Source organism: Xenopus laevis, chromosome 6L, assembly GCF_017654675.1.
Source record: "Xenopus laevis strain J_2021 chromosome 6L, Xenopus_laevis_v10.1, whole genome shotgun sequence".
Lineage (NCBI taxonomy): Eukaryota > Metazoa > Chordata > Amphibia > Anura > Pipidae > Xenopus > Xenopus laevis.
In genome coordinates this window covers 157,869,659-157,895,068 of record NC_054381.1, presented here as the reverse complement: position 1 = coordinate 157,895,068, position 25,410 = coordinate 157,869,659, and the positions used below count along the sequence as shown (strand labels likewise).

The 25,410-nt window shown below is 43.6% G+C and overlaps 1 protein-coding gene across 19 annotated transcripts in view; it reads left to right on the top strand.

The window, feature by feature from the left end:
- The window catches only part of ptk2.L (protein tyrosine kinase 2 L homeolog), a 215,009-nt gene extending 190,313 nt beyond the window's left edge, over positions 1-24,696 (top strand). For 11 of the 19 annotated variants that reach the window (XM_041565379.1, XM_041565370.1, XM_041565366.1 and 8 more), the window contains 11 exons: positions 6,891-7,002; positions 7,574-7,660; positions 9,120-9,257; positions 11,129-11,260; positions 12,157-12,219; positions 15,749-15,788; positions 15,878-15,984; positions 19,294-19,302; positions 21,615-21,770; positions 22,940-23,020; positions 23,610-24,696. In XM_041565379.1, coding sequence (XP_041421313.1) covers positions 6,891-7,002; positions 7,574-7,660; positions 9,120-9,257; positions 11,129-11,260; positions 12,157-12,219; positions 15,749-15,788; positions 15,878-15,984; positions 19,294-19,302; positions 21,615-21,770; positions 22,940-23,020; positions 23,610-23,822 — 1,138 coding nt within the window. In that variant the 3' untranslated portion in view covers positions 23,823-24,696. 19 annotated transcript variants of the gene reach the window in all.
- The last annotated feature ends 714 nt before the right edge of the window (positions 24,697-25,410 follow it).

Here is a 25,410-nt window from a genome sequence, read left to right as displayed (position 1 = left end):
CTTAAATACAGTATGAGGGTGTGACCATGAGCACCACCATGTATTTGTATGTATGTCTGCTGTGCTAGTGAAAGCTGCCATATTGATTGTATAACCCATGGACTGAGAAAGCTACAAAAGACAATTATTGTGTATAAATATTTAGAGTTTTTTCTGTTTATACATCAGAGTTGTCCAAGATGCTGCCCTCCAGCTGTTGAATAACTACTTTTGACACCCCAAAATGCTGGCAGACTGTTCAGGGGGGCTGCCAGTATTTTCAGGGGGGCTGCCCGTATTTTCAGGGGGGCTGCCCGTATTTTCAGGGGTGCTGCCCGTATTTTCAGGGGTGCTGCCCGTATTTTCAGGGGTGCTGCCCGTATTTTCAGGGGTGCTGCCCGTATTTTCAGGGGTGCTGCCCGTATTTTCAGAGGTGCTGCCCGTTTTTTCAAGGGTGCTGCCTTTTATTTCAGGGGTGCTGCCTTTTGTTTTTCAGGGGTGCTGCCTGTTCTTTCAGGGGGGCTGCCTGTTCTTTCAGGGGGGCTGCCAGTTATTTTATCCACAGTTAGAGGGTGACAGGTTAGAAACACCTGATTGTATAAGAGATACAGAGGCACTCGTCTAGGCAGATAAATTCTCTATAAACTGCACCGTCACTTTATGGCCACTAGAGGCAGTGTTGTAGTGTTTCTGTAGCAGGAAAGCAATATGGTGGCTTGAAGTCTAATAAAATGTCACTATTAAGAGAATTGATGAAGAGTGGTTTGTTTCCTATTAATTGGCTGGGGGAATGGAATTAAAAGGGAACTTACTTGATTTTTCTTTTATTTTTTGTAATTTATGGGGTTTTCCCAGTCTCATAGCAGCTCCGTATTCCTTCCCACCAGCAAACGGTCGCAGTAGCTCCCCCTTCTGTAGTTTTACTAAAGTCAATTCTACTGCAACTGTTCCCGGGTGACACACAAACCTCCCAGTCGGCAGAATATTATATTAGTGAGACTAGGAAAGTCTTGTTGTTTGAGAAGAGTCAGGAGAGGTTTCTCTGGTTAGTTGTAAGCAGAGAAATGTTGCAAGAATCTATTCTCTCTAACTTCATTTTCTACCTACTTTGTTTAGCTAACTGAAATGACCAGCAGGTGGCAATGTTGTTTCAAATTCATGAAACTTGTTTATAGTGTTTATATTTCACTTTTGGGGCTGCCATATGCGTATAAATGTAATTGCTATTGAAAGCTGTGACTCTCATTCTGTTCTTTGCACTGTTGGTTCTGACTGTTGAAACAATATACAGAAGCCAGCTGATAAAGCAGACCTGTGAAGAATTGCCCAAAGCGTTGTGGGAAGTTGAGTCTTGGCTGGATTTCTCTTATGCTGTTTCATGAGTCAGAACAAGTGGTGCCGAAGGGAAGGGAAAGATGCTGCAAACAGCATTCTGGGAAGGAATGATGTATTGTGGGTAATTGGGTAATATAAAATGTGCATAGTGCCAGTGTGTGTGTAAATGTCGATGTATTGTGCTTCCCTGCATAGAGACGGATCGTGATTTTATTTCATAAACTGCATTAAAGGATAATCTATGAAAGTCCTATTATTAATATTAGCTCCAGGCAATACAGATATCTAGGCTCCGCCCTTAGGAGAAGATCTGCCCTATTGGTCTAATTAGCGACTAATGAAAAGCGAGCTGGGCGGGACTTGTACTTGTCCTGATCAAGAACATTCCTTGTATCGCTTTTTCCACTTACCCCCCCCCCCCCGATCCCTAGTGCTTGTATCAAGCGTGTGTCTGTCTGTCTGTCCCACCAGTGTCCCTTTCTTGTGATGCCTCAGGGGCCCAATCTTGTGCCAGTGACTATGTGCTGCTATAAATGGGCCCTTTGTCTGTAATGCCAAAATCCCAGTGGAAAGGGGACTGGCCCAACCCATTGGCAGAGAGATCCATTATCTTCTAGTTCCTCTGCTCTTTCCTATTGATTCCTTTGTCTGAGCCGGGCATGTGCCCTCATGTCTCACCCACACCAGACTTTCCACTTACCCTTTATACAAGATTCACAGAAGATGCCTGTACCCCAATATCTCACCCTGAGTATCCCCATGTCCTGTGTCTTTGTCAATAGCTGAATTAATAATTAAAAAATAAAAAGTCATTATGTACAGACTATGAGCAAACTTAGGGGACTGTTCCTGCTGAATTGTGCTTAGTACAGGGGAATACCTATGCTGCCATAGTTTTATGGGATCTCTCTGTACAGACTATGAGCAAACTTAGGGACTGTTCCTGCTGAATTGTGCTTAGTACAGGGGAATACCTATGCTGCCATAGTTTTATGGGATCTCTCTGTACAGACTATGAGCAAACTTAGGGGACTGTTCCTGCTGAATTGTGCTTAGTACAGGGAATACCTATGCTGCCATAGTTTTATGGGATCTCTCTGTACAGACTATGAGCAAACTTAGGGACTGTTCCTGCTGAATTGTGCTTAGTACAGGGGAATACCTATGCTGCCATAGTTTTATGGGATCTCTCTGTACAGACTATGAGCAAACTTAGGGACTGTTCCTGCTGAATTGTGCTTAGTACAGGGGAATACCTATGCTGCCATAGTTTTATGGGATCTCTCTGTACAGACTATGAGCAAACTTAGCGACTGTTCCTGCTGAATTGTGCTTAGTACAGGGAATACCTATGCTGCCATAGTTTTATGGTATCTCTCTGTACAGACTATGAGCAAACTTAGGGGACTGTTCCTGCTGAATTGTGCTTAGTACAGAGGAATACCTATGCTGCCATAGTTTTATGGGATCTCTCAGTACAGACTATGAGCAAACTTAGGGACTGTTCCTGCTGAATTGTGCTTAGTACAGGGAATACCTATGCTGCCATAGTTTTATGGGATCTCTCTGTACAGACTGAGCAAAGTTATGGACTGTTCCTGCTGAATTGTGCTTAGTACAGGGAATACCTATGCTGCCATAGTTTTATGGGATCTCTCTGTACAGACTGAGCAAAGTTATGGACTGTTCCTGCTGAATTGTGCTTAGTACAGTGGAATCTTAAAATGTGATTGTATAGTCCCCTATAAAAGGAATGCTATCCTGACCTATAAGGAATTTAGGAGGACAATATTTGACTTTACCCTATAGACAACTCCCTCTTATAGTAATATTTACATTAATGTGGAGGCTCAAGCTGGGCAGAAGTGCAGTGGGTAATTGATAGGATGGTGTGAGGGATAGAATGCTGAGCTGCAGGGATAAGCAGAATCCTATCTATAGAGGCACAGGAATGTTGGGGAAGGAAGAACAGGAGGCACAGGAAGTGACACGTATTCCCGGCATTACTGTATTTATCTATATGTTGTTAATATTGGCTTCATATTCCCATTTCTGTATTTTATTCCTCTCTCTGAGAGCTGCCATTAGATTCCACCGGCAAGGATTTCTGGGACGTCTCTTTGTATCGGCTGCCAGGGAACAGTTCATATGAAAACTATGTCTTCTGCTCTCTAAAAATACTCTTGTTTGGGAAAATATGCCACAATGTGACTCGTTGCCCCCTCGACATTCTCTGCTGCCCCTCTGACTTGTAGAACAGCTGGAGAGGCCGGCCTTGCGCTCCCCCTTCTGATACAGACTTCCCATTGTGTGTGTGTATTTATATATCAATGTATACTGTATATATAGTAATTAAAGTACCCCCTCTTGTAAAATATAAGGATTTTAAAAGTTACCAAGGAGTTCTGTGACTATATAAAAGCACAACCGAGTGTTTTATACAGGTCATGGAACTCCCAGGTTACTTTATTATAATACACAAGTTTCAGTGAGTCATGTGACAGAAATGACATCACTAAGCTTCGATTATATCTGATGACATCACTAAACTACGATTATATCTGATGACATCACTAGGCTCAGATTAAATCTGATGTCATCACTAAGCACCGTTTATATAAGGATATAATTTACAGGTTATTCATGGCCCTTCTGTACTATAAACATATGTAGGTATTCTATCAAATATCCGGAAACCCGTTATCCAGAAAGCTCAGAATTTTGGAAAGGCCGTCTCCCATAGACTCCATTTTATCGAAATAATCTAAATGATTAAAAATGATTTCCTTTTTCTGTGTAATAATAAAACAGTCGCTTGTACTTGATCCCAACTAAGATATAATTAATCCTTATTGGAAGCAAAACCAGCCTATTGGGTTTATTTCATGTTTACATGATTTTCTAGTAGAAAAAAAGCATTTAAATTTTGTGGTTTTATTGGATTTCCTTTTTCTGTGTAATAATAAAACAGTAACTTGTACTTGATCCCAACTAAGATATAATTAATCCTTATTGGAAGCAAAACCAGCCAATTGGGTTTATTTCATGTTTATATGATTTTCTAGTAGACTTAGGGTCAGGGCACATGCTCAGATTTGGGGAGATTAGTTTCCAGGCGACAAATCTCCCTGAACTGCCTCCTGCCGTACTTAGGGCGACTTTGGAAAATGTAGCGCTCCGAGTGCCATCATGCCGGCGATTTACATTCTAGCCGGCCGGAGTCAGTAAGGTCACACAGGGAGATTTAGACACCCGGCGACTAATCGCCTCTTCTTCTGGGCGACAATCTCCTCGAACTGCTTTGCGTTACATATATATATATATATATATATATATATATATTGACGAGGAAACTTCGGGCGACTTCGGAAAACGAAGCACAGCGAGTGCCATCCCGCTGGCGATTTTACATTATAGCGGCGGGAAGGCAGGGGAAAGCAGTTCAGGGAGATTGTCGCCCAGAAGAAGAGGCGATTAGCCCCCGGGCAACTGAATCTACCCTTTTGACCTTACCCTAACACAAGATAACAGCTGCCTGGTAGATCTAAGAACAACACTCAATAGTAAAATCCAGGTCCCACTGAGACACATTCAGTTACATTGAGTAGGAGAAACAACAGCCTGCCAGAAAGCAGTTCTATCCTAAAGTGCTGGCTCTTTCTGAAATCACATGACCAGGCAAAATGAGCTGAGATGCACCTACACACCAATATTACAACTAAATACACTTGCTGCTTCAGGAGTGACATTTTATATTGTACAGTGAATTATTTGCAGTGTAATTTAGAAATAAAAAGAACATCATACAAATCATGACAGAATCCCTTTAAATTAACCTGCTAACTGCCAGCTAGAAACATCATGCCTTGGTGTCTTTTCTCTTTTTCCGTAATGGAATCCCAATCATCCATTGCTTATAGACTGTATGGAGATAGTAGTGTTCACCGGGGAGGTTATTTTGCCCTATCCTGGGCTGACAGTTAGTAGAATGGGGAAGAGCCGGGGAAGTGGCAGCGAGATGAGGTTCTGCAGTGGCTTCCTGTGTGTGAGGCTTGTGGGATGGATTATTCATCTCTGTAGGAATACAATGAATCCCAGGGAGCCATGATACTACCAACTGGCGGAGCTGATCCCCAGACACAGCCGACAAGGTGGCACTTGCAGTTGTGCTGAACTAGAAGCCCAGACAGTCGGAGAGGCTGTAGATTCCAGGCATAGAGAGCTTTCATGGTGGCAGACATCCAACAATAACAATCCACATAGCAGAACGGGGAGGCGGCGGCGGCTGTGAGGGGAGATCATTAGTTGCACATAGACACATTCAGGGCTCAGAAGGGTTCCAGTCAGATATGTGAGCAATACACAGGCTCCCTTGCTCCATACGCTTCTTGCCCACTTCTTGCACTTATTTCATGCTGGCAGGAGAAACAGGTATTTCCCTTCTGCTTCCAACTCTGCTGATTTCTCATGGATTGTGCGTGAATGTGTATTCCTGTTTATTATTGGCTGGTTGTGCCACGTTATGGATTTAATTCAGATGGTGGATTGGCATTGATGCATGCTAGTAACTGGTTGCTTCTCATAATAATTGTAATATTTAATATGCTGCTGATGTTGCAGATATTGCAGTCTGTCGCTGCACTGTTGAATGATTTCGCAATGAATGCCAATGTGCCTGTGCCTGCTTTAATAAATTATATCACAATAACTGTAGCTGTGCTTCTATCCCTGCATTGCTTAATGATATCACAATAAATGTAGCTGTGCTTCTATCCCTGCATTGCTTAATGATATCACAATAACCATAGCAGTGCTACTATTCCTGCATTGCTTAATGATATCACAATAAATGTAGCTGTGCTTCTATCTCTGCATTGCTTAATGATATCACTAACCATAGTGGTGCTGCTATCTCTGCATTACTTAATGATATCACAATAAATGTAGCTATGCTTCTATCCCTGCATTGCTTAATGATATCACAATAGCCATAGCTGTGCTTATATTTCTGCATTGCTTAAAGATATCACAATAACCATAGCTGTGCATCTATCCCTACATTGCTTAATGATATCACAATAACTATAGCTGTGCTTCTATTTCTGCATTGCTTATTGATATCACAATTAACATAGCTGTGCTTCTATCCCTACATTGCTTAATGATATCACAATAACTGTAGCTGTGCTTCTATCCCTACATTGCTTAATGATATCACAATAATCGTAGCTGTGCTTCTATCCCTGCATTGCTTAATGATATCACAATATTCGTAGCTTTGATTCTTTCCCTGCTTTGCTTAATGATATCACAATAACCATAGCTGTGCTTCTATCCATACATTGCTTAATGATATCACAATAACCGTGGTTGTGCTACAATCCCTGCTTTGCAACATGGTGTATGTTGAAGTGTTACTATGGTGCAGAGTTTGAGCGTCGCTGTGTAGTTCCACTGGGCAAAATGTGGGGTTTATGAGTGGGTGACAGGTGCAGGGATTGATCCCACCCATAGTTGTCCATGTTTAGTAAGGTCCTGGGAGTTGGTCACTCAGTGTCCCTGTGTCTGTCCTCTAGTACTATACTGGAAGAGGAGAAGTTGCAGCAGGAGGAGCGGATGAGGATGGAATCCCGCCGGCAGGTGACCGTGTCCTGGGATTCAGGAGGATCTGATGAGGCCCCCCCAAAGGTCAGTGACTGGCGGCTACTAAACTGTGCAGTACTTACCTTTTCATACTGTTCTATTCCTGCCGTCCTGTCTCTTTCAATAGAAATTCTTTCATACTCTGTATGGCTGAGAAGGGCTGTTCAAGCTGTTGGTAAACTACAACTCCCAGCATCCTCCCTTAACACCAGATTGAAGGTCCCTGCTTTAGATGTGGCTAGAGCTTTATATACACACACACATATATAATAGTTGTACATTCAGTCTGTTTGTGCCGGCGGGCAGTGCCAGGCTCTGAGGCTGCAGGTGGCACCTCCTTGCTTTCAGCAGACATTGGTAGTGGCCCAGGGCTTCACTGCACAGCTGCAAGCGACTCATTACTGGGGAGGCCACATGCTGTTTATTGACTTTCTCCCTTGTGGGTAAGACACTTCCCTGTGTCTCAGCACTTACACTCCGGCCACCTGTCCTGCCAACTGCTGCTGTTATTGCCAGTCACCGGGAGCCACACAGACAGCCGTAGGGGGGCTACTCACGTTACACATATATACTGTATAAATATTGACTTCATCATCTTTTCTTCTGTTTCATTCAGCCCAGCAGACCTGGTTACCCCAGCCCAAGGTCCAGCGAAGGATTTTTCCCCAGTCCTCAACATATGATGCAGCCCAATCACTACCAGGTAAGCCTACCAGATAAACCCACCAAATAAACCCAATCACTACCAGGTATGCCCAGTCACTACCAGATAAACCCAGTTACTACCAGGTAAGCCCAATCGCTACCAGGTAAGCCCAATCGCTACCAGGTAAGCCCGATCGCTACCAGGTAAACCCAGTCACTACCAGGTAAGCCCAATCACTCCCAGGTAGGCCCAATCACTCCCAGGTTAGGCCCAATCACTCCCAGGTTTGGCCCAATCGCTACCACATTGGCCCAATCGCTACCAGATGAGCCCAATCGCGACCAGGTAAACGCAATCGCGACCAGGTAAACGCAATCGCGACCAGGTAAACGCAATCGCTGCCAGGTAAACGCAATCACTGCCAGGTTAGCCCAATCGCTGCCAAGTAAACCCAGTCACTATCAGGTATGCCTGATCTTATTGGGTCACTATTGCTGTCTCTTTAATGCAGTGCGGGTGACAGTTATAAGCGACGGCAAGAGGAAATATCTTCTGGTCTCTTATAGACAGATAAAGACTTCCTATCATGTCTGTGTCAGTAGATGCGTCACTGGCATTTCCAACTGGCAGCTCCCTCCTCTCAATAGAACAACTTCTCCTTTAATAGAGCCAGAAAGTTTATAAATAAAGGCAAAGCTAATGAGCACCCCTAAGTACACAGTTTGTGTTTGATAAATAGATGCCCCAAGACACCCATTACAGTTTATATTTGCTTAGAAGAATGTTAGGCTCCATTAATGAGGTATTGGTATTTCTGCAATGAGTATAGACTCCTGCAAAGTATCATAGACATGCTGAGCTACCTTGGACCCAGACACTGCAATAAATGGGGTCATCTCAGAGGGGCTCTTTTTAATCTGCACTGATAGCCCTTCTGCCATCATCCTCAGCTACCTCTGTACCACTACACCTTAACTCTATATGCACCACTACTATTGGTCCCTAAAGGCCATACAAAATTCCCTTTCAGCAGAGAAGCTCAGGACTGATGTATTTAGCAGGGGAAGAGCAAGCAGATATGTTCACACACAAGCTTCCCCACAGATGAGGAAGAGGCTGCAATAGAAATTGTAAGAGAGAAGTGAAAAATAAAACACACAAATGAGAAGGTACCGACCTTATAAACCAGTGGGATATTTATAACCTGTATGGTACATGTAGCAACCAGAACCAGCCTTTGTTTGTAGGAATACTGTATGTTAAAACAGCTGGAGGGCTGCACGAGCTCTCTTGTGTAATAAACGTATATAAAGAATTGTATTTATCTGTGGTTAGGCTAATATTTATATATATATGGCTGTGCTGTGTCATTCTGTGCCTCTCCCAGGAGGAAGTTCTGGTATCTCGGGTTCCATGTGCTTCTCACTTCCAGGCGATGTATTTAGCTATTTCTGTATAAGGAGTTTGTATCCCCTGCGCCAGATTCATGCTGCGTATTCCCTCTCTCCTCTTCTAGGTTTCTGGTTTTTCCGTTGCCCATGGGATTCCCTCCATGTCAGGAAACATGTATCCAGGTCAGGCATCCGTTCTAGATCACATGGATTCCTGGAACCATCGGACACCTGATATAAACATGTGGCAGCCCAGTATGGAGGTAACGCCTTGCGCACGGATGCTGCTCTCACCAGATTCCTCACATCACATACAGAGAAAGTCACGGAGAAACCGTTTAGCTGTCAGACATTGTCTTTCTTTCCTGCCCGTGTTGTGCAGGATGTGGTTAGTCACCTGAGGCAGACAATACAGGGCCGATGGGGGGCTGCTGGCCAATGGGAGGGCTGTCTGCCCCCAGCAAGTTGCATCAGTATTATATAGTAAATAAAGTACCTCCACTTGTAAAGTATAAGGATATTATAAGTTACTGAGGAGTTCCATGACCATAGGGTTAGTGTTTTTTTACAGGTCATAGAACTAGGGATGCACCGAAGCCACTATTTTGGATTTGGCCGAACCACCGAATCCTTTGTGAAAGATCCGGGCCAAATACTAATCACCAAATCCCAATTTGCATATGCAAATTAGGGGTGGGTAGGGGAAAACATTCTTTACTTCCTTGTTTTGTGACAAAAAGTCCCGCGATTTTCCTCCCCGGATTTGTATTCTGTTCTGCCGGGCAGAAGTATTGGGCCGTATCTGAATCCTGCTGAAAAAGACCAAATCCCAAACCGAATCCTGGATTCGGTGCATCCCTACATGGAACTAGGAGGTGACTTCAAATATCCTTATATTTTGCAACAGGGGGTACTTTATTATGATAGACTAGTTTCAGTGAGTCATGCAACAAAGGCGTCACTAAGCTCTGATTATAACTGATGACATCACTAAGCACCGTTTATTTTTTTATATATATATATATATAGGCTTAGTGTTTTTATACAGGTCATGGAACTAGGGATGCACCGAATCCACTATTTTGGATTCGGCCAAACCCCCAAATCTTTTGTGAAAGATTTGACCGAATACTGAACCAAATCCTAATTTGCATATGCAAATTAGGGGTGGGACGGGGAAAACATTCTTTACTTCCTTGTTTAGTCACAAAAAGTCCCTCGATTTCCCTTCCTGGATTTGGATTCAGTTCTGCCGGGTAGAAGAATTCGGCCGAATCTGAATCCTGCTGAAAAAGGCCGAATCCTGGATTCAGTACATCCCTACATGAAACCCGGAGGTGACTTCAAATATCCTTATATTTTACAACAGTGACAAAAATTACATCACAAAGCTCCGATTATAACCGTTGACTAGGGGTGGACGAATTTGACCTGTTTCGTTTCGCCAAAAGATTTGCCACCACCGAAATGTCACGGACTCTCATTAATGAATAAAGTACCCCCTCTTGTAAAATATAAGGATATTATAAGTTACTGAGGAGTTTCATGACCATATAAAAACAAAAGGCCGAAGGCTGAGTGTTTTTATACAGGTCATGGAACTCCGAGGTAACTTCTAATATCCTCATATTTTACAACTGGGGGTACTTTATTTATTATAATACACAAGTTTCAGTGAGTCATTGACAAGATATTCATGGCTTTTGTGTATTATATCAGGTTATACATAAATAGATTTTTGTCCCGGACAGACTGATATTTATAATTTAACCACTCATTGTAATGTTGTGGCGGGGCTAGGAGCAGCTTCCTGTTTTACATATCAGGAAGTGATGCGTCCGGCTCATATTTTCTTCCCCCACGTCTTCATTAATTCACTTATTTTAACTGCTCCCCATTTGAGAAGAGCTTCAATTAGCTTAGTGCCAATCGGCTAGGCTGCTTGCCAACAGTCTGCATCACATGGAGCTGTTAGTGCTCCAGGGTCAGTGACTCGCCATTGGCAGATACACTTGACATTATCCACTGACATTGTTTAGCACATGTGCGTGGGAAGGGTTTACTTGGCCTTAGGCTGGGGGGGGCACTATAAAAAAAAGGGAGCACTGTGCTAAACAGTGTTTTTCATTCCTAGGATTCTGGGCCCATGGACATGAGGAGTTTGGCCCAGGTTCTACCGACCCATTTAATGGAGGAAAGACTAATAAGGCAGCAGCAAGAAATGGAAGAAGATCAGCGCTGGCTGGAAAAGGAGGAGAGATTTTTGGTAATAGGATTTTTCCTCCATTGAAATGTAATATAAACTGAAAACAGTGGCACAGGCTGATAAACCCACATCAAGTTCATTCCTTTCTCTACCTGATCCTCTCCCTGATTGTTCTCAGCCGGGCTCCATACTTTGCTCTAATTCCTTTGTCCTGCATGCGGGGCCCTTACATTATATAATGCAGCTCATCAGAACAGAAATGTCTGACCTGTGGGACCCCCATGTTGATTAGTACAGGTCCCCAAGAAATAGCAGGCAGGATTAAGTAGAAAGTTGTAGTCCATACAACAGTGTGCACTTCCTGTGAGTAGAACCACAAGCCTGTGTCGTCTCTGCACTTGTGTGTATGTGGGTCACGCCTCCTGTGGGTGGTACTGAGGGTACAGCCAATGCATTTAGCACCCACATTAGCACAAAGCACCCAACTGCCTACTGATAATCTTCTGCCGCTGCTGCTGGCTGGACTTGCTGAGCATTCAATAACAGCACAAAACTTGATTTTTATTCTCTGCGCTCAGCTCAGTGCGTGTCCAACTCCTTCCTGAAGCCCCCAGCGTGCGCGAGGTTAAAGAGATCCAGTCATTGGCTGCTGTTCCATTCCTTGCATTCGGCCAAGCCAAGTGAATATAAGTCTTCCTCTAACAGGAAGGGAATTAATGCTGCTTTTTCTCCATCCATGCGAGGAGCAGATCTGCCCGGGGCTTGTCGCACACAATTCTGCTCTTTCTCTTCAAAATGCAGTTTTTCTGCTGCTGCGCAGGGACAAGGGTACGGCCGCTCCTTTCATTTACTGCCCGGGAGTCGCATCAATTCTACTTATCAGCAGGACTTTTGTGTTGTGCCTCACACCTTCTGTTTTTATATATAAATCCAATTCTCCCTTGTTTCTGTTTCAGAAGCCAGACGTGCGGCTCTCCAGGGGAAGCGTTGACCACGTAGATGGAAACATTCAGTGCCCGGTAAGTGACTTCACTATTTCTGTGTTTTGGCACCTTACCCACCTGCAGCAGAGAAACCCACAGATGCCTTCATACTCTTTATAGGGAAGATAAAGTAGAAAAAAAGAAAAGTGGTGCTTTTTTCAGTGTACGTGCAACTACACATCTCAGATGTATGCTGCTAACTAAAGACAGGTGGTAAAAGAAGTGAGTGCACAACCAGGTAGTAATTCACCCTAGTGGAGAGGTACTTTTGCATGGGGCAGTCTCTGCAGTACGATGTCTCCCCCCCTCTGCAGTGCGATGTCTGCCCCCTCGGCAGTGCGATGTCTGCCCCCTCGGCAGTGCGATGTCTGCCCCCTCGGCAGTGCGATGTCTCCCCCCTCGGCAGTGAGAGGTCTCCCCCCTCGGCAGTGAGATGTCTCCCCCAGAATAAACATCTGCTTAGATTGAGTGGATTGTTTGGATGAAGCTGTCGCATAACCACTGTCAGTTTCCATAACAGAGCTGTACAGGTCGGTGCCAGGGGGTCGGCCAAGCATTTCCTGCGCTCGTTTCTCATTTGATCGTTTCAGTGCCAGAGTGATGCCCGTATGTTGGATTCACTTTCACATGGAACCAGTCTGTGCCTCCATCTGGGCATCACACGGGCAGGGACACTTATTCTTTAATTCAGTTTGGTTCAGCCAGATGTTTATTCTCACCATTCTCTCTACAGTTTCCCATGGACAAAACCATGACAGCGACTTTTCCTTTTTTGGGTTGTATTTGGATTCTTTTTTTTTTTTTTCCCGCACTAGGAATGTGGGGTCAAGTGGCATTAAAGAGACACGCACATCAAAATACATGTTTCATTTGTGCTGCAAGTTTGTCTCCTCTCTAGTAATGAGACATTCCAACGTTTCTACTATATTAACCCCTTCCTCTCTCCCCCCTGGATATAACTACCATCATATTATAAACAGAACATGCTCAAGTGGCCTATGAACATCGCAAGAGAATTGCAAATAAACAAGTGTTTATAATTGTGTGCCCTGTCTGTGCTGCTCATGAGTCGTCACATTTACTGCAGGTGCACTGGCAGGAAGAGGGTGTAGTTAAGTTTTAAACCACTAGTTCCGACTTATTGTACCCTCTGCCTTCCAGACTCCTGGGTGTTTGTACATAGACCTGACTTGTGCCTGTATCCATCCAGCACTGGTTCAGCACCTCTCTACCTGCCAGATGTTCATTTCAAAACCAGCCCAAGACGAGCCAAGAGGCATTTCAAAAGTAGCCAAAAAATAGCACAAAATGTGCAGTGAAAAAAACGTTTTTAAAAAAAAATAATAATATAAGTGAAAATATGGCTTCTTTAAATTTTCGCAGTTTCGCTAATTTGTCCATGAAGTAAAATGGGACAGATTTGCCCATCACCAGGGGGGTAACTACAGAGGGGGGTCCAGGAGGTATAGAGGGCCCCATAAGGCCCTGATATATATACAATTTCAATAAATATTCGTAAAACAGGTCAACCTCTAGACATTTTGGTGGCCAAGTAGATCTTTGCCCCAAAATTGTCTGAAATTGCGGAAAGTCACCAGAAAATGCGAGAGGGACTGGAGACTGGGGTACAGTGCGCAAGATCTGGTAACTCCCGACTTCTACACAAGTCAGTTCCATTGCATGCTGGGTATTGTAGTCTTGCATTAAGCTTGACAAACTAAATTACCCAACATGCATTGGGAGATGCATGCTTGGCACATTAGGGCAAAAAAAAAAAAAACTTTGGCTTTTTTCCAAAGTACAAACTAGCCAAATGCCCAAAAAGTAGCCCAAATCTGTACCTTGGCTAGTTTATACTTTAAAAACCTGCCTGGGCTTTAAATTAGTAGCCCAATTTGGCTTGTAACAGCCAATCTGACAACCCTGCTCCCATGGCACTTTTCCTTTACCCCTGCTTCAAAGGATCTGGGACTGATTTCACCCAATCACTGCCAATCAGGTGCTTGGACCTTGTATGTGAGCAGCTGATTTGTGCAGAGATCTGTTTATTGGCCCCCCACTAAATGATGAACTTGGTATCTGTATTTAGCTAAATTGTCCTATTGATGTGCTACATAAGATAATGGTGTGAGGATGGGTCACTATTCTATGTGGCTCCACTATACACAGATACAAACTCCGCTCCCTGTCCTGTGAAATCCTCCGACTCCTGATTCCTTGGACTCCAGCGCATGAGGAAACGCATCAGGAATGTCTGTGGCTGGAAAGCCATGAAAGGAAAGTTGGAGCAACCCAAGGTTTAGATAAGAAAACAACAACATTCCTCTGTGGCCCACAACCTCCAGCCTCACAGCTCCCTTTGGGCCAAAGTACATTTACTTAAGAGTTCTTACACAGGTTCTGGTCTCTCTTGTGGATATGAATCATTGGCTCCTTGGCATGGGAAACACCAGTGGGCACAGGCAGGAACCCTTCAGCCCAAATACAGAAGGGGAATTTTGAGCAGAAAGAGCAATACAGCAGCCGCTCCACACTCTCCGATACTCTACTGTCACTTCTCTCTCAGTGCGGTCCCGGTCTCCCAACTGCCAGCTTCCATAGAAATTAGAAATAAAGAGAAACTGAGCGGTACTAATGGTCTGTTCTTGTAGCCGGTTTCAATAAAGAAGCAAGTCCGTGAGTGCCGCACTATTTTTCTTTGTTTGTAAGTTGGGGCAGAGATAAATTGTGTATAATATGCTCCTTACTCTCACTTGGATGGTATTTCATTTTCAGATTAACTAATCTGATTAAATTCCTTCTCTTCCTGCCAAAGCTGCTTTGAAGGGGTTCTTCACCTTTGAGATCACTGTCAGTATGATGTAGAGAGTGATATTCTATTGGTTTTCATTTTTTATTATTTATTGAAGGTTTTGAGTTATTTAGCTTTTTATTCGCAGCTCTTCAGTTTGCAATTTCAACAATCTGGTTGCTAGGGTCCGATTTACCCTAGCAACCATGCATTGATTTGAATAAGAGACTGGAATATGAATAGGAGAGGCCTGAATAGAAGAATCAACAATAACAATACATTTGCAGCCTTACAGAGCATTTGTTTTTTAGAAGGGGTCAGCGAAAGCTGCAAAGAGTTAGGAGAAAAAGGCAAATAACTACAAAACTATAATTAATGAAAACCAATTGAAAACTTGGCCGTTCTATAACGTAATAAAAATTACCTTAAAGGTGAACCACCCCTTTAAAGAACCTTAGAAGGCATTGTCTGTGGCTCTCACGGCTGATTGGTTCATATTTTGCAACATTCACCAAAAGTCGATTTTTTTAAACTAATTTCCTCATCGGCCGTTGCCCTTAGTGAATCCCATATTCCTCCTGCCCAGTAACATCCCCTTCCAGCTCCTCATGGGAAATCTCCGTTTGCCCTCAGAACACCCCGTTTTATTCCCATACCTCAAACAGTAAACAGGCCCATATTGTCCTTTGCTGTGTATGTCAGTGATTATTTATATGGTATATTTGTACCAGTCATATTTAACTAATATAATGACGGACTTCTTTCTCTTTGTAGGCTGGTAACCAGCACATCTACCAACCTGTTGGAAAGCCAGGTAAGTCGATTTTTGGGCGTATCCCAGTTCATGAGCATCACACGGCCCTTAATTTAACTCAAACTCAATATGTGTCTGTTTATTTGCAGATCACGTGGCTCCACCAAAGAAACCACCGCGCCCTGGGGCCCCCAGCCACCTGGGGAACCTGCCTGCACACAACAGTCCAGTGGACGGCTACAATGAAGGTGTAAAGGTAAGAGCCGGACTGTTTATATTTAATGCATCGGCTGCTGCACAACTACATTACCCAGCATTCCCTGTCAAGCTGGAAGTTACATTTCTGCAACAGTTGTAGTCTTCTCTTCCCTGTACCTTAAGAAATTAAATGGTTAATTGCAATGGTATGAGACTACATATCCACATTGTGATTGTTTCTGTGCTTAACCCCTGCACTGCTGTGGTGTTAGTGTGGGAGGCTGCAGGGCTGACACCTCCTGACTATATGTCTCACTCTAAACCACATTACAGGTGCCACCATTCCTCTCAGAGATATAATAACAGCAGCTGTAGAGCAGACTTGTGTTACTCTCTAATATAATCTGTATATAATATATAAAGAGATACTTGTATTGCAGTCTAATTCAAATTTGTATTGTTGAAGAAGAGAGACAAAATGAACAGTATTGAGGTAGGGATGGGCGAATTTTTTCGCCTTGTTTCTCCGCGGAACTGACGCCCATAGACTTGTATGGGGGGAAAAAATGATGGGCATCAAAAAAAATTGACGCCCATAGACTTTAATGGGCGTTGGCAATATTTCGCCGGCGGCGAATTTTTAGCAAAACAAAATGGGTCAAATTTGCCCATCCCATTTGGTCAGAGCAGCGTTGCAGTATTTCCAATGGTGGGTTAATAAAAAAAAAAAAAAAAAAAAAAAAAGAATACAATTCAGTACTATTTAACTCCATATTATACTATAGGGAATAGGGGAAATTGGAATGAAGAAGAGGAAGTTAAAGGACCAGTAACTTCAAAAAAGAATTTCAAAAAAGTTAGTTTGTATATAACGAAAAAAAACCATCAAGATATATTTAACTTTAAAATCGCAAAGTCTTTATTAAGAAATAACTTACCGAAACTCCGCTTGTGCACCTCTTCAGAAAAGGTGACATGGCGACGATCCATCGTGCAACACTCGATTTCTCCTCCCTGGCTATCTCCTATAGAAGGCAGGGAGGAGAAATCGATCGCCTCACGATGGATCGTCACCCTGTTGCCTTTTCTGAAGAGGAGCACAAGCGGAGTTTCGGTAAGTTATTTCTTAATAAAGACTTTGCGATTTTAAAGTTAAATATGTCTTTGTGGTTTTTTTTCATTATATACAAACTAATTTTTTTTAAAAATAAAATTTGGTTTCTGGTCCTTTAATGGCTAATGCTAAGCAATAATTCAATTGCTCTTCATTTTTTTTAAATTTTTTGCCTTCTTCTGACTCCAGCTTTCAAATGGGGGTCACTGACACCATCTAAAAACCAAATCCTTTGTAAGGCTACACGTTTATTATTATTGTTACTTTTTATTCCTCCTCTTTCTATTCAGGCCTCTCCTATTCATATTCCAGTCTCTTATTCAAATCAAGGCATGGTTGCTGGGGTAATCTGGACCCTAGCAACCAGATGGCTGAAACTGCAAACTGGAGAGCTGCTGAATAAAAAGCTAAATAACTCAAAAACCACAAATAATAAAAAATGAAAACCAATTGCAACTTGTCTCAGAATATCCCTCTCTATATCATACTAACAGTTAATACAAAGGTGAACAACCCCTTTAACAGCCATACTGCCTCTGGGTTTCCTATAAGTCCTGAATGAGGAGTTGTCCCTGGAGTAGTGACAAGCAAAGCCTTAGGGAATGAGCCTGGAATCTGCATCTTGAGCCTAAAGGAACCTCAACAAGCACAAAACAAATCTTAATATAGAAGAACCCCCCCCCGGAGCAGCCCAGCATATTCTCTTTCTGCCATGACTTCACCAGCCCCACAAATATGAAATGTTGAGGTCACTGAAAAGGTTCACATTTCAAGGGAAAATATTCTTCAATGGAAAATGACACAGGCGACTGCACGTTCCAAATTCCCAGCTCTTTTTCCTCTGAGACAGAGTTAAATATCTGTGACTTACATGGAAATAAACCCTATTTGCATGCAGGGGAGTAGGGTGTACTTGCCCTTTATATTACTGATTACCAGGCAACCTGTCAGCGCCTCCGTTCCTATGGGGGTATATTGTTCAGCACAGAGAGATTATTGTTATCCATTATATGTGCAGGAGTTGCCAGAGGTAAGAAGATGAAACTCATCCACAAACTTCAGTGGAATGGCGCCCCCAGAGGCTGCTTCTACCATGCTGTGATATAGAGCCAATCAGAAGTACCGTACCGTGGCATTCATTTATGGTTTATAGTGGCATTCTGTGCCCTCTTGCTCTTTGTGGGTGGAACAGGTGTCACTATTGCAGGAGCTGAAAGCCCGCCCCCGAGGAGCACACATGCAACAATCAGCTTATTACTGGCGCTGGCACCTTCACTGCCTCTTTATTGGCTTGATTTGGTCTTTGGCCAGTACTCTGCTCTGATAGGCTGCTTTACAGTTGTCTCCAGTGCTCTCAATAAGCCAATGCGCCGCTTGTAGCTCTGGTACAGGAACAGTTAGTGGCGCAGAGGGGAACATGCACAGGGGGATGGAGTGGGAGGCAGTATTGAACATATTGGGTTGAGTCAGGAGGTCCCACAGTTAACACTTGGAGGTGCATTTATCAAGGGTCGAATATCGAATTCATGTGAGTTCTTTAAAAGACCCATGAACTCAAAATTCGACCAATCGAAATTTTATCTATAAAATTAAAATTTTTCAAAGTCGGGAAGGCTGAAAACAACTCCAAATTGATCCCTGGACATCTCCCATTGACTTTAACAGCAATATAGCAGCTTTTAGGTGGCGAATAGTCGAATTCGAGTTCTTAAAGGGCCAGAGTATGATAAATCTCAAAAATCGCATTTGAATTTTTTGAAAAACTCAAATCTATCTGGAATAACTCCCTAGTCGAATTTGACTGTTTTGACCATAAAAGAAACCTCTAAAATGAAATTCGACCCTTGATAAATCTGCCCCTTGGTATTGGCCCTTCTGCTGTACTTTATTCTACTCTATGGTTCTTCTGCTTGTTGCACGTGAGCTGCGCAGGTTTCCTCGCATGCCGTAAGTTCTGCATGTGCCCCGGCCTGACCCTTAGTAGCCCCTTTGTGCACGAGGATTTGCACCCCAGGCAGGTAATGATTCATGGGGGCTTTGAATTGAGTGATATAGAAGACTAGCAGCCTTATTCTACAACTCCCAGCCCATTGCTGCCAGGGTTCAGGGAGTTGCATTCCAGTCCCCGCTGCCAATCCCTGCTTTGCATTTATTCTCCATTCAATTTCTTCCTCCTGCATTTATTAATAGTCTTTTTTTTTTTTCCCCCTTTGCTTCGGTAATTTTTCTTAACCTCCCTCTACTCTCAACTAGCCATGGCGGGTAAGCACTACTTCTGTGTGTGTCTTAAACTGCATGTTCTTTCAGCTTCAACTGGGTCACCCTGGTACCACTTACACCCACAGACAAATTCTCATCCAATCAGACACCTGACTTACGTCTCTCTCTCTCTCTCGTGTGTGTGTGTGTGTGGGGGGGGGGTGAGTCGGTGCTCCTCTGAGCAGTTCAGCAGTTGGGTGTAATTTCTGGTGTAGATATTAGCACTTTTGCTCTGCTTCAATGGGCTTTGGGCTCTGGGGCCCTAGTTCCGCTCCTGCGTTTATACACATTACTGGGAGCTGCTGTGAATTCTTTTATATGGAGGGAGGAGACTGGGATGGGTTTAAAGGAGAACTAAACCCTAAAAATGAATATTGATACAAATGTCCTATTTTATATAGTGAACTTATTGCACGAAGCTAAAGTTTGAGCTTGTCAATAGCAGCAATGATCCAGGACTTCAAACTTGTCACAGGGGGTCACCATCTTGGAAAGTGTCTGTGACACTCACATGCTCAGTGGGCTCTGATTGGCTGTTGAGAAGCTAAGCTTAGGGCTCGTCACTAATTATCCAGCAGAAAATGAGCTTCCCTGGCTGTAATATAAACTGATGCTACAGGTTTGCTGATTATTAAATTCTGATGCTAATTGCACTGGTTTCTGTGCTGCCATGTAGTAATTATGTGTATTAATTACTAATCAGCCTTATATTGTGACATTTCTATTCTATGTGTACTGTATATTGTGAGTGGCTCCCTAAGCTCAGTAAGTGACAGCAGCACAGAGCATGTGCAGTGAATCAGCAGAAAAGAAGATGGGGAGCTACTGGGGCATCTTTGGAGACACAGATCTTTACTGCTAAAGGGCTGTGGTTGCCTTGGGCTGGTACAGAAGCACAAAACATCATGTACAACATTTCTAGCTACTTCTTTAGTTAGGCTTTAGTTCTCCTTTAAAAGTCTCAGCAGAGCATATGGCATCTGTCGGTTCCCCTGCTTTCCTGCCTTTAGAGACGGGGTCCTCTATCCCCTGTGAATAGGGGTCAGACACTAAAACAAAGGAGGCCACACATGTTCTGTGTACTGTGTATAAAGTGCAGCTTTTATTTACCAATGTTCCACGGCAGCCAGTGATTGGTACATCAGCAGATAAAGCAGTGAAGCTCCTATTCAGTTCTCAGTAGCGGAACTACTAGGGGTGCAGGAGGTGTGAATGCAAATCAGCCGAAAAAATCGTAACGCCCCTAGTTAAGTTATTGTTCTGATAGTTTGTGGCAATAGAGTATGTGGCCCCTCTTGCACCCCGTATACATTCAGCCTCTGAGCCAATCAGTGAGCAGGAAATCAGCCTATGTATGCCAACAGCAGGACCCATTCTACCCATAGTGCTCTTGCTGCTTGGCCCATTCTGCTTTTTATGGGTAAATCACTAGTACTAGATACCGGTTTATCTATAATAAGCAGAATGGCCCAATAACCAAGCAGCCAATGGGTAGAATGCAGGGGAGTAACTACAGAGGGCGCAGACCCTGCGGCTGCCAGGGGGACCCAGAAAGTAAAGGGGGCCCATGTGGTTATAATTAATGAGCAATTTCAATATATATTGGTAAAACACAACTCGGCTCATGATTTTGCTTCAGACTCTGGCCCAATATGATTTGTATTTGTCTGTAGGCTGAAATGCCAGGCGGCTGTTTGGATGAGGATTTCATTTTACTGCACTTCTGTGGGGCTTTGAGACAGACAGACAGACAGACAGATGTATAGATGATATAGATGATATAGATGATATAGATGATATAGATGATATAGAAGATATAGAAGATATAGAAGATATAGAAGATATAGAAGATATAGAAGATATAGAAGATATAGAAGATATAGAAGATATAGAAGATATAGAAGATATAGAAGATATAGAAGATATAGAAGATATAGAAGATATAGATGATATAGATGATATAAATGATAAGAAGATATAGAAGAAATAGATGAGCACAGGAACAAATGGGCCATTGGATTCTCCATTACTCCATAGATCCTTTATGCACAATTACCCAACCTCTCACCATACACTGTGCTCACTGCTGCCCCTGTCTCTCTTCTGTCCCCCCAATAAATAAATAAATCACGCCATTACTGGGACCCCCATGGGCTGCTGTACAACCCCCCCAGAATGTGTCCTGTGTGTGTTCTTGTTCCTCACTGCCCCAGTCATTGGCTCTTCCAACTGGTCAGGGAAGAAACCCTGAAACTTTCTACCTCTTTTTGCACAATATTTTCCCTCTCTGATTCCTCTCTCTTTGCCTTTTTAAGATTCAACCCCAGGAAATCAGCCCCCCGCCAACCGCCAACCTGGACCGAACCAACGACAAAGTCTACGAAAATGTGACAGGTCTGGTTAAAGCTGTGATAGAAATGTCCAGCAGGATCCAGCCGGCTCCCCCCGAGGAATATGTTCCCATGGTCAAGGTAAGTGCTCTTGTGCCCTGTGATATATAAATATATATAAATAGTAGGGATGCAGCAAATCCAGGATTCAGTTTGGGATTGAGCCAAGTTTCGGCCTTTTTCAGCAGGATTCGGCGAATCTATCTGCCCACCCAAACCTAATCTGAATCCTTATGTGCAAATTAGGGGCGGGGGAGGGAGATCGCTTGACTTTTTGTCACAAAACAAGGAAGTAAAAAATGTTTTACACTTCCCACTTCGCATATGCAAATTAGGATTTGGTTCGGTATTTGGCCAAAACTTTCCCAAAGGATTCTGGGGTTCGGCCAAATCCAAAATAGAGGATTCGGTGCATCCGTATTAAATAGTAGTTCACGTGTTTATCAAATTCAACTTTTTATCCAAGTAAATTGTGTGTGAGTGACTCATCAGAGGAAGGGGGGAAATACTGCACCAGAAGGGGAGAATTCCTAACTCTAACCCCCATATGTAATAAGAGACACTAAGTTTGCCCAGGAGCAGTTACTGCTCCTGAGCAAATTTAGTGCCTTTAATTACATATCCCCCTAAGGGGCATGTTTACTAACATTGGAGATCAATATCTGGAGAGATTGCTGGAAATCAGAAATCAAATCAGAATTGCTTTTGTTTTCTAACTTGCCAGGGGCAACATCTCCAGAAATCTCAGTCTACAGCCTAAGGGCAGAGACACACGGGCAAATTCGAGGAGATAAGTGGCCCGGCGACAAATCTCCTCTTTTTCGGGGCGACTAATCTCCCCGAATTGCCTCCAGTCGGCTAGATTGTAAATCGACGGCGGGATGGCAGTTGGTGCATTTCGTTCTCCAAAGTCGCCCGAAGTTGCCTCACGAGGAAAATTCGGGCAACTTCGGGAAAACTAAGCGATTTTCATTCTAGCTGACGGAAAGGCAGTTCTGGGAGATTAGTCGCCCCGATGAAGAGGAGATTTTTTTGCCGGGCAACTTATCTCCCCGAATCTGTCTCTGCCCTTAATGTGTTATTGGCTCATTCCCGGGATCAGCCTGTTACTATTTGCCATTTTCTGAAGCTGTCGACTCTATCCGCCTGCACAGCTGCTTCAGCGAGGGGCGGGGCTTCTCATTCACTAGAAAACCCCTTGTCAATGTGTATAAAGGAGGTGGGACTAACATGTGATTTACCTCCCGCAGGGGGTGGGCCTGGCGCTGCGGACATTATTGGCCACTGTAGATGAAACCATTCCTGTTCTTCCAGCCAGTACACACAGAGAGGTGAGTCCTGTTTATTACAATTCCTTTTCTTTTGACTCTGCTTTGGTCGTGGCAGTTATTTACTATGGGTGCCCCCCCCCCCAGGCAGACATACAGGGGCACCATATGAGCAATTCGCTTGTGGAGTGGCCATTTTAGAAGAGTAATGTGACAACAGGTCTAGTAACCCATAGCAACCAATCAGCAGTTGATTACCTGTCTGTAGGCAATAGGGAAATAGATGCTGCGGCTCCTGCATCAATGAACTCAAGACAGGCTGACGGCACTTCTGGAAAAGGTTTATTGGGGTTGCTGCTGTGAATCCTAACGCGTTTCGAGACTAAGTCCCTTAATCATAGGGATTAAGGGACTTAGTCTCGAAACGCGTTAGGATTCACAGCAGCAACCCCAATAAACCTTTTCCAGAAGTGCCGTCAGCCTGTCTTGAGTTCATTGAATGTTAGCAGTGTGGATACTGCTTGACAGAGCACCTGGACGAGTGTATGCGGTGAGCAGTAGCGGTCTTTACCTTTGTCTTTGATTCTCGGCTCCTGCATCAGCCACACGGGGGAGCCCTGATCCACTAATGTCTCTTGTGATTGTGCCGCAGATTGAGATGGCGCAGAAGCTGCTGAATTCAGACCTGGCCGAGCTGATCAATAAGATGAAGTTGGCGCAGCAGTACGTCATGACCAGTTTGCAGCAGGAATACAAGAAGCAGATGCTGACGGCCGCACACGCTTTAGCTGTCGACGCCAAGAACTTGCTGGATGTTATAGACCAGGCCCGACTCAAAATCATCAGCCACTCGCGGCCGCATTAAACCCCTGTCCTGTTTGTGTCGACACAAGTTTCCCTTTGGGGTGACATCAAGCCTTCCACCAGCAATCCTCTGCTTCTCCAGCGGGGCCCGGGGCCACAACTTGCAGTTTCACTTTTTTTATCATTATTATTATTATTATAATTATGGCTGAAATTCTGGGACTGACTGACTTAGTGACAACATCCCCATAGCAACTGAGAAAATGTCCGGCCGAGTGGGGTGGGACGAGGCAAATCAGACAGAACGGCACCGTGATTTACGGTAACCCAGGAAACGCAGGAAATGGCAGCGCCCGACTGATACTCGACTGGATCCTTTTTTCTACCAGTCGCCGGATTTACACAGAGACAAAACAGCGGCCTCTACTCTCCCGCCAGAGACGCTAATCAGTGATTCGTTATTGAACCTTTTACCTTTTTATTTCACTTTCGTGCGGATGGACAAATGCATTTCATTGGACACGAGAAACCGCTAATTCTTTTTTTTATTTTTACCCAAATAAAATTTTTTTTTTGTAAATGTGATGTAAGCGCCGCTTAAAGTCACAACCTCCGCGTCTGCGCAGTAATTTCCTAAGCCATTAACTGTTTTTAATTAATTTATAAAGAAGTCTCACGTTCATGACTAACGTTTTTACTCACTTAGTTCCCCCGTGCCTATTGGCCGCCGCTCCGACGAGGCATTTCCACTTCCTTTCCCTGTATTTTTTATCTGCATTGTTATTATCCAAATAAATTATCAGATCTTTTTGTTCTCTGCTCAACATGAACCCCCTGTTGGTTTGCCAGGGGCACTATAAATTATTCTCAGGAAGAATAGAATGGACTTGTACATAAACTTTACCTATTAAAGAGGTGTGTGACCTGCAACATGAGCCCTTATTCTTATTGTCATTTATATCAATGGGTCGACCAGCTGGCGGATCCGAATCATCTGTTATAAAAATTACTCTACTGGTTATTATTTCTTTAGCTTTGTCGTGTACAACTGTCTGACCTTCATCATTCCTCAACTAAGATAAACAGAAATTATGGGATCTCTCTGTACAGACTATGAGCAAACTTAGGGGACTGTTCCTGCTGAATTGTGCTTAGTACAGGGAATACCTATGCTGCCATAGTTTTATGGGATCTCTCTGTACAGACTATGAGCAAACTTAGGGACTGTTCCTGCTGAATTGTGCTTAGTACAGGGAATACCTATGCTGCCATAGTTTTATGGGATCTCTCTGTACAGACTATGAGCAACATAGTCCCTCAATTCTTACTTCACATTTTCCCCCTTTTCAAATTCTAACCTATAGGGGTGTAACTTGGGCGACTGTTTTACAACTGGGAGCTCCTTGCTGTTCTGATTGGCTGCCAGAGGTTTAGGTTAGTGATGTAGGAAGCAACTCCTGTTGTATCTCTGCTCAGTTCTATCTCACTGTCTGTTTATATTAAACATAATATCACCTGCATCTGGCGCCCGACTGTTGCAAAAGAACTGAGCCATTTTGCATGAAACTGTTTGGGGAAGTTTAGTTCCCCTTTAGGCTAAGGCCACACTAGGCGATAGCGCGGCGACTTTTCGCCGCGACTTTTAAGCC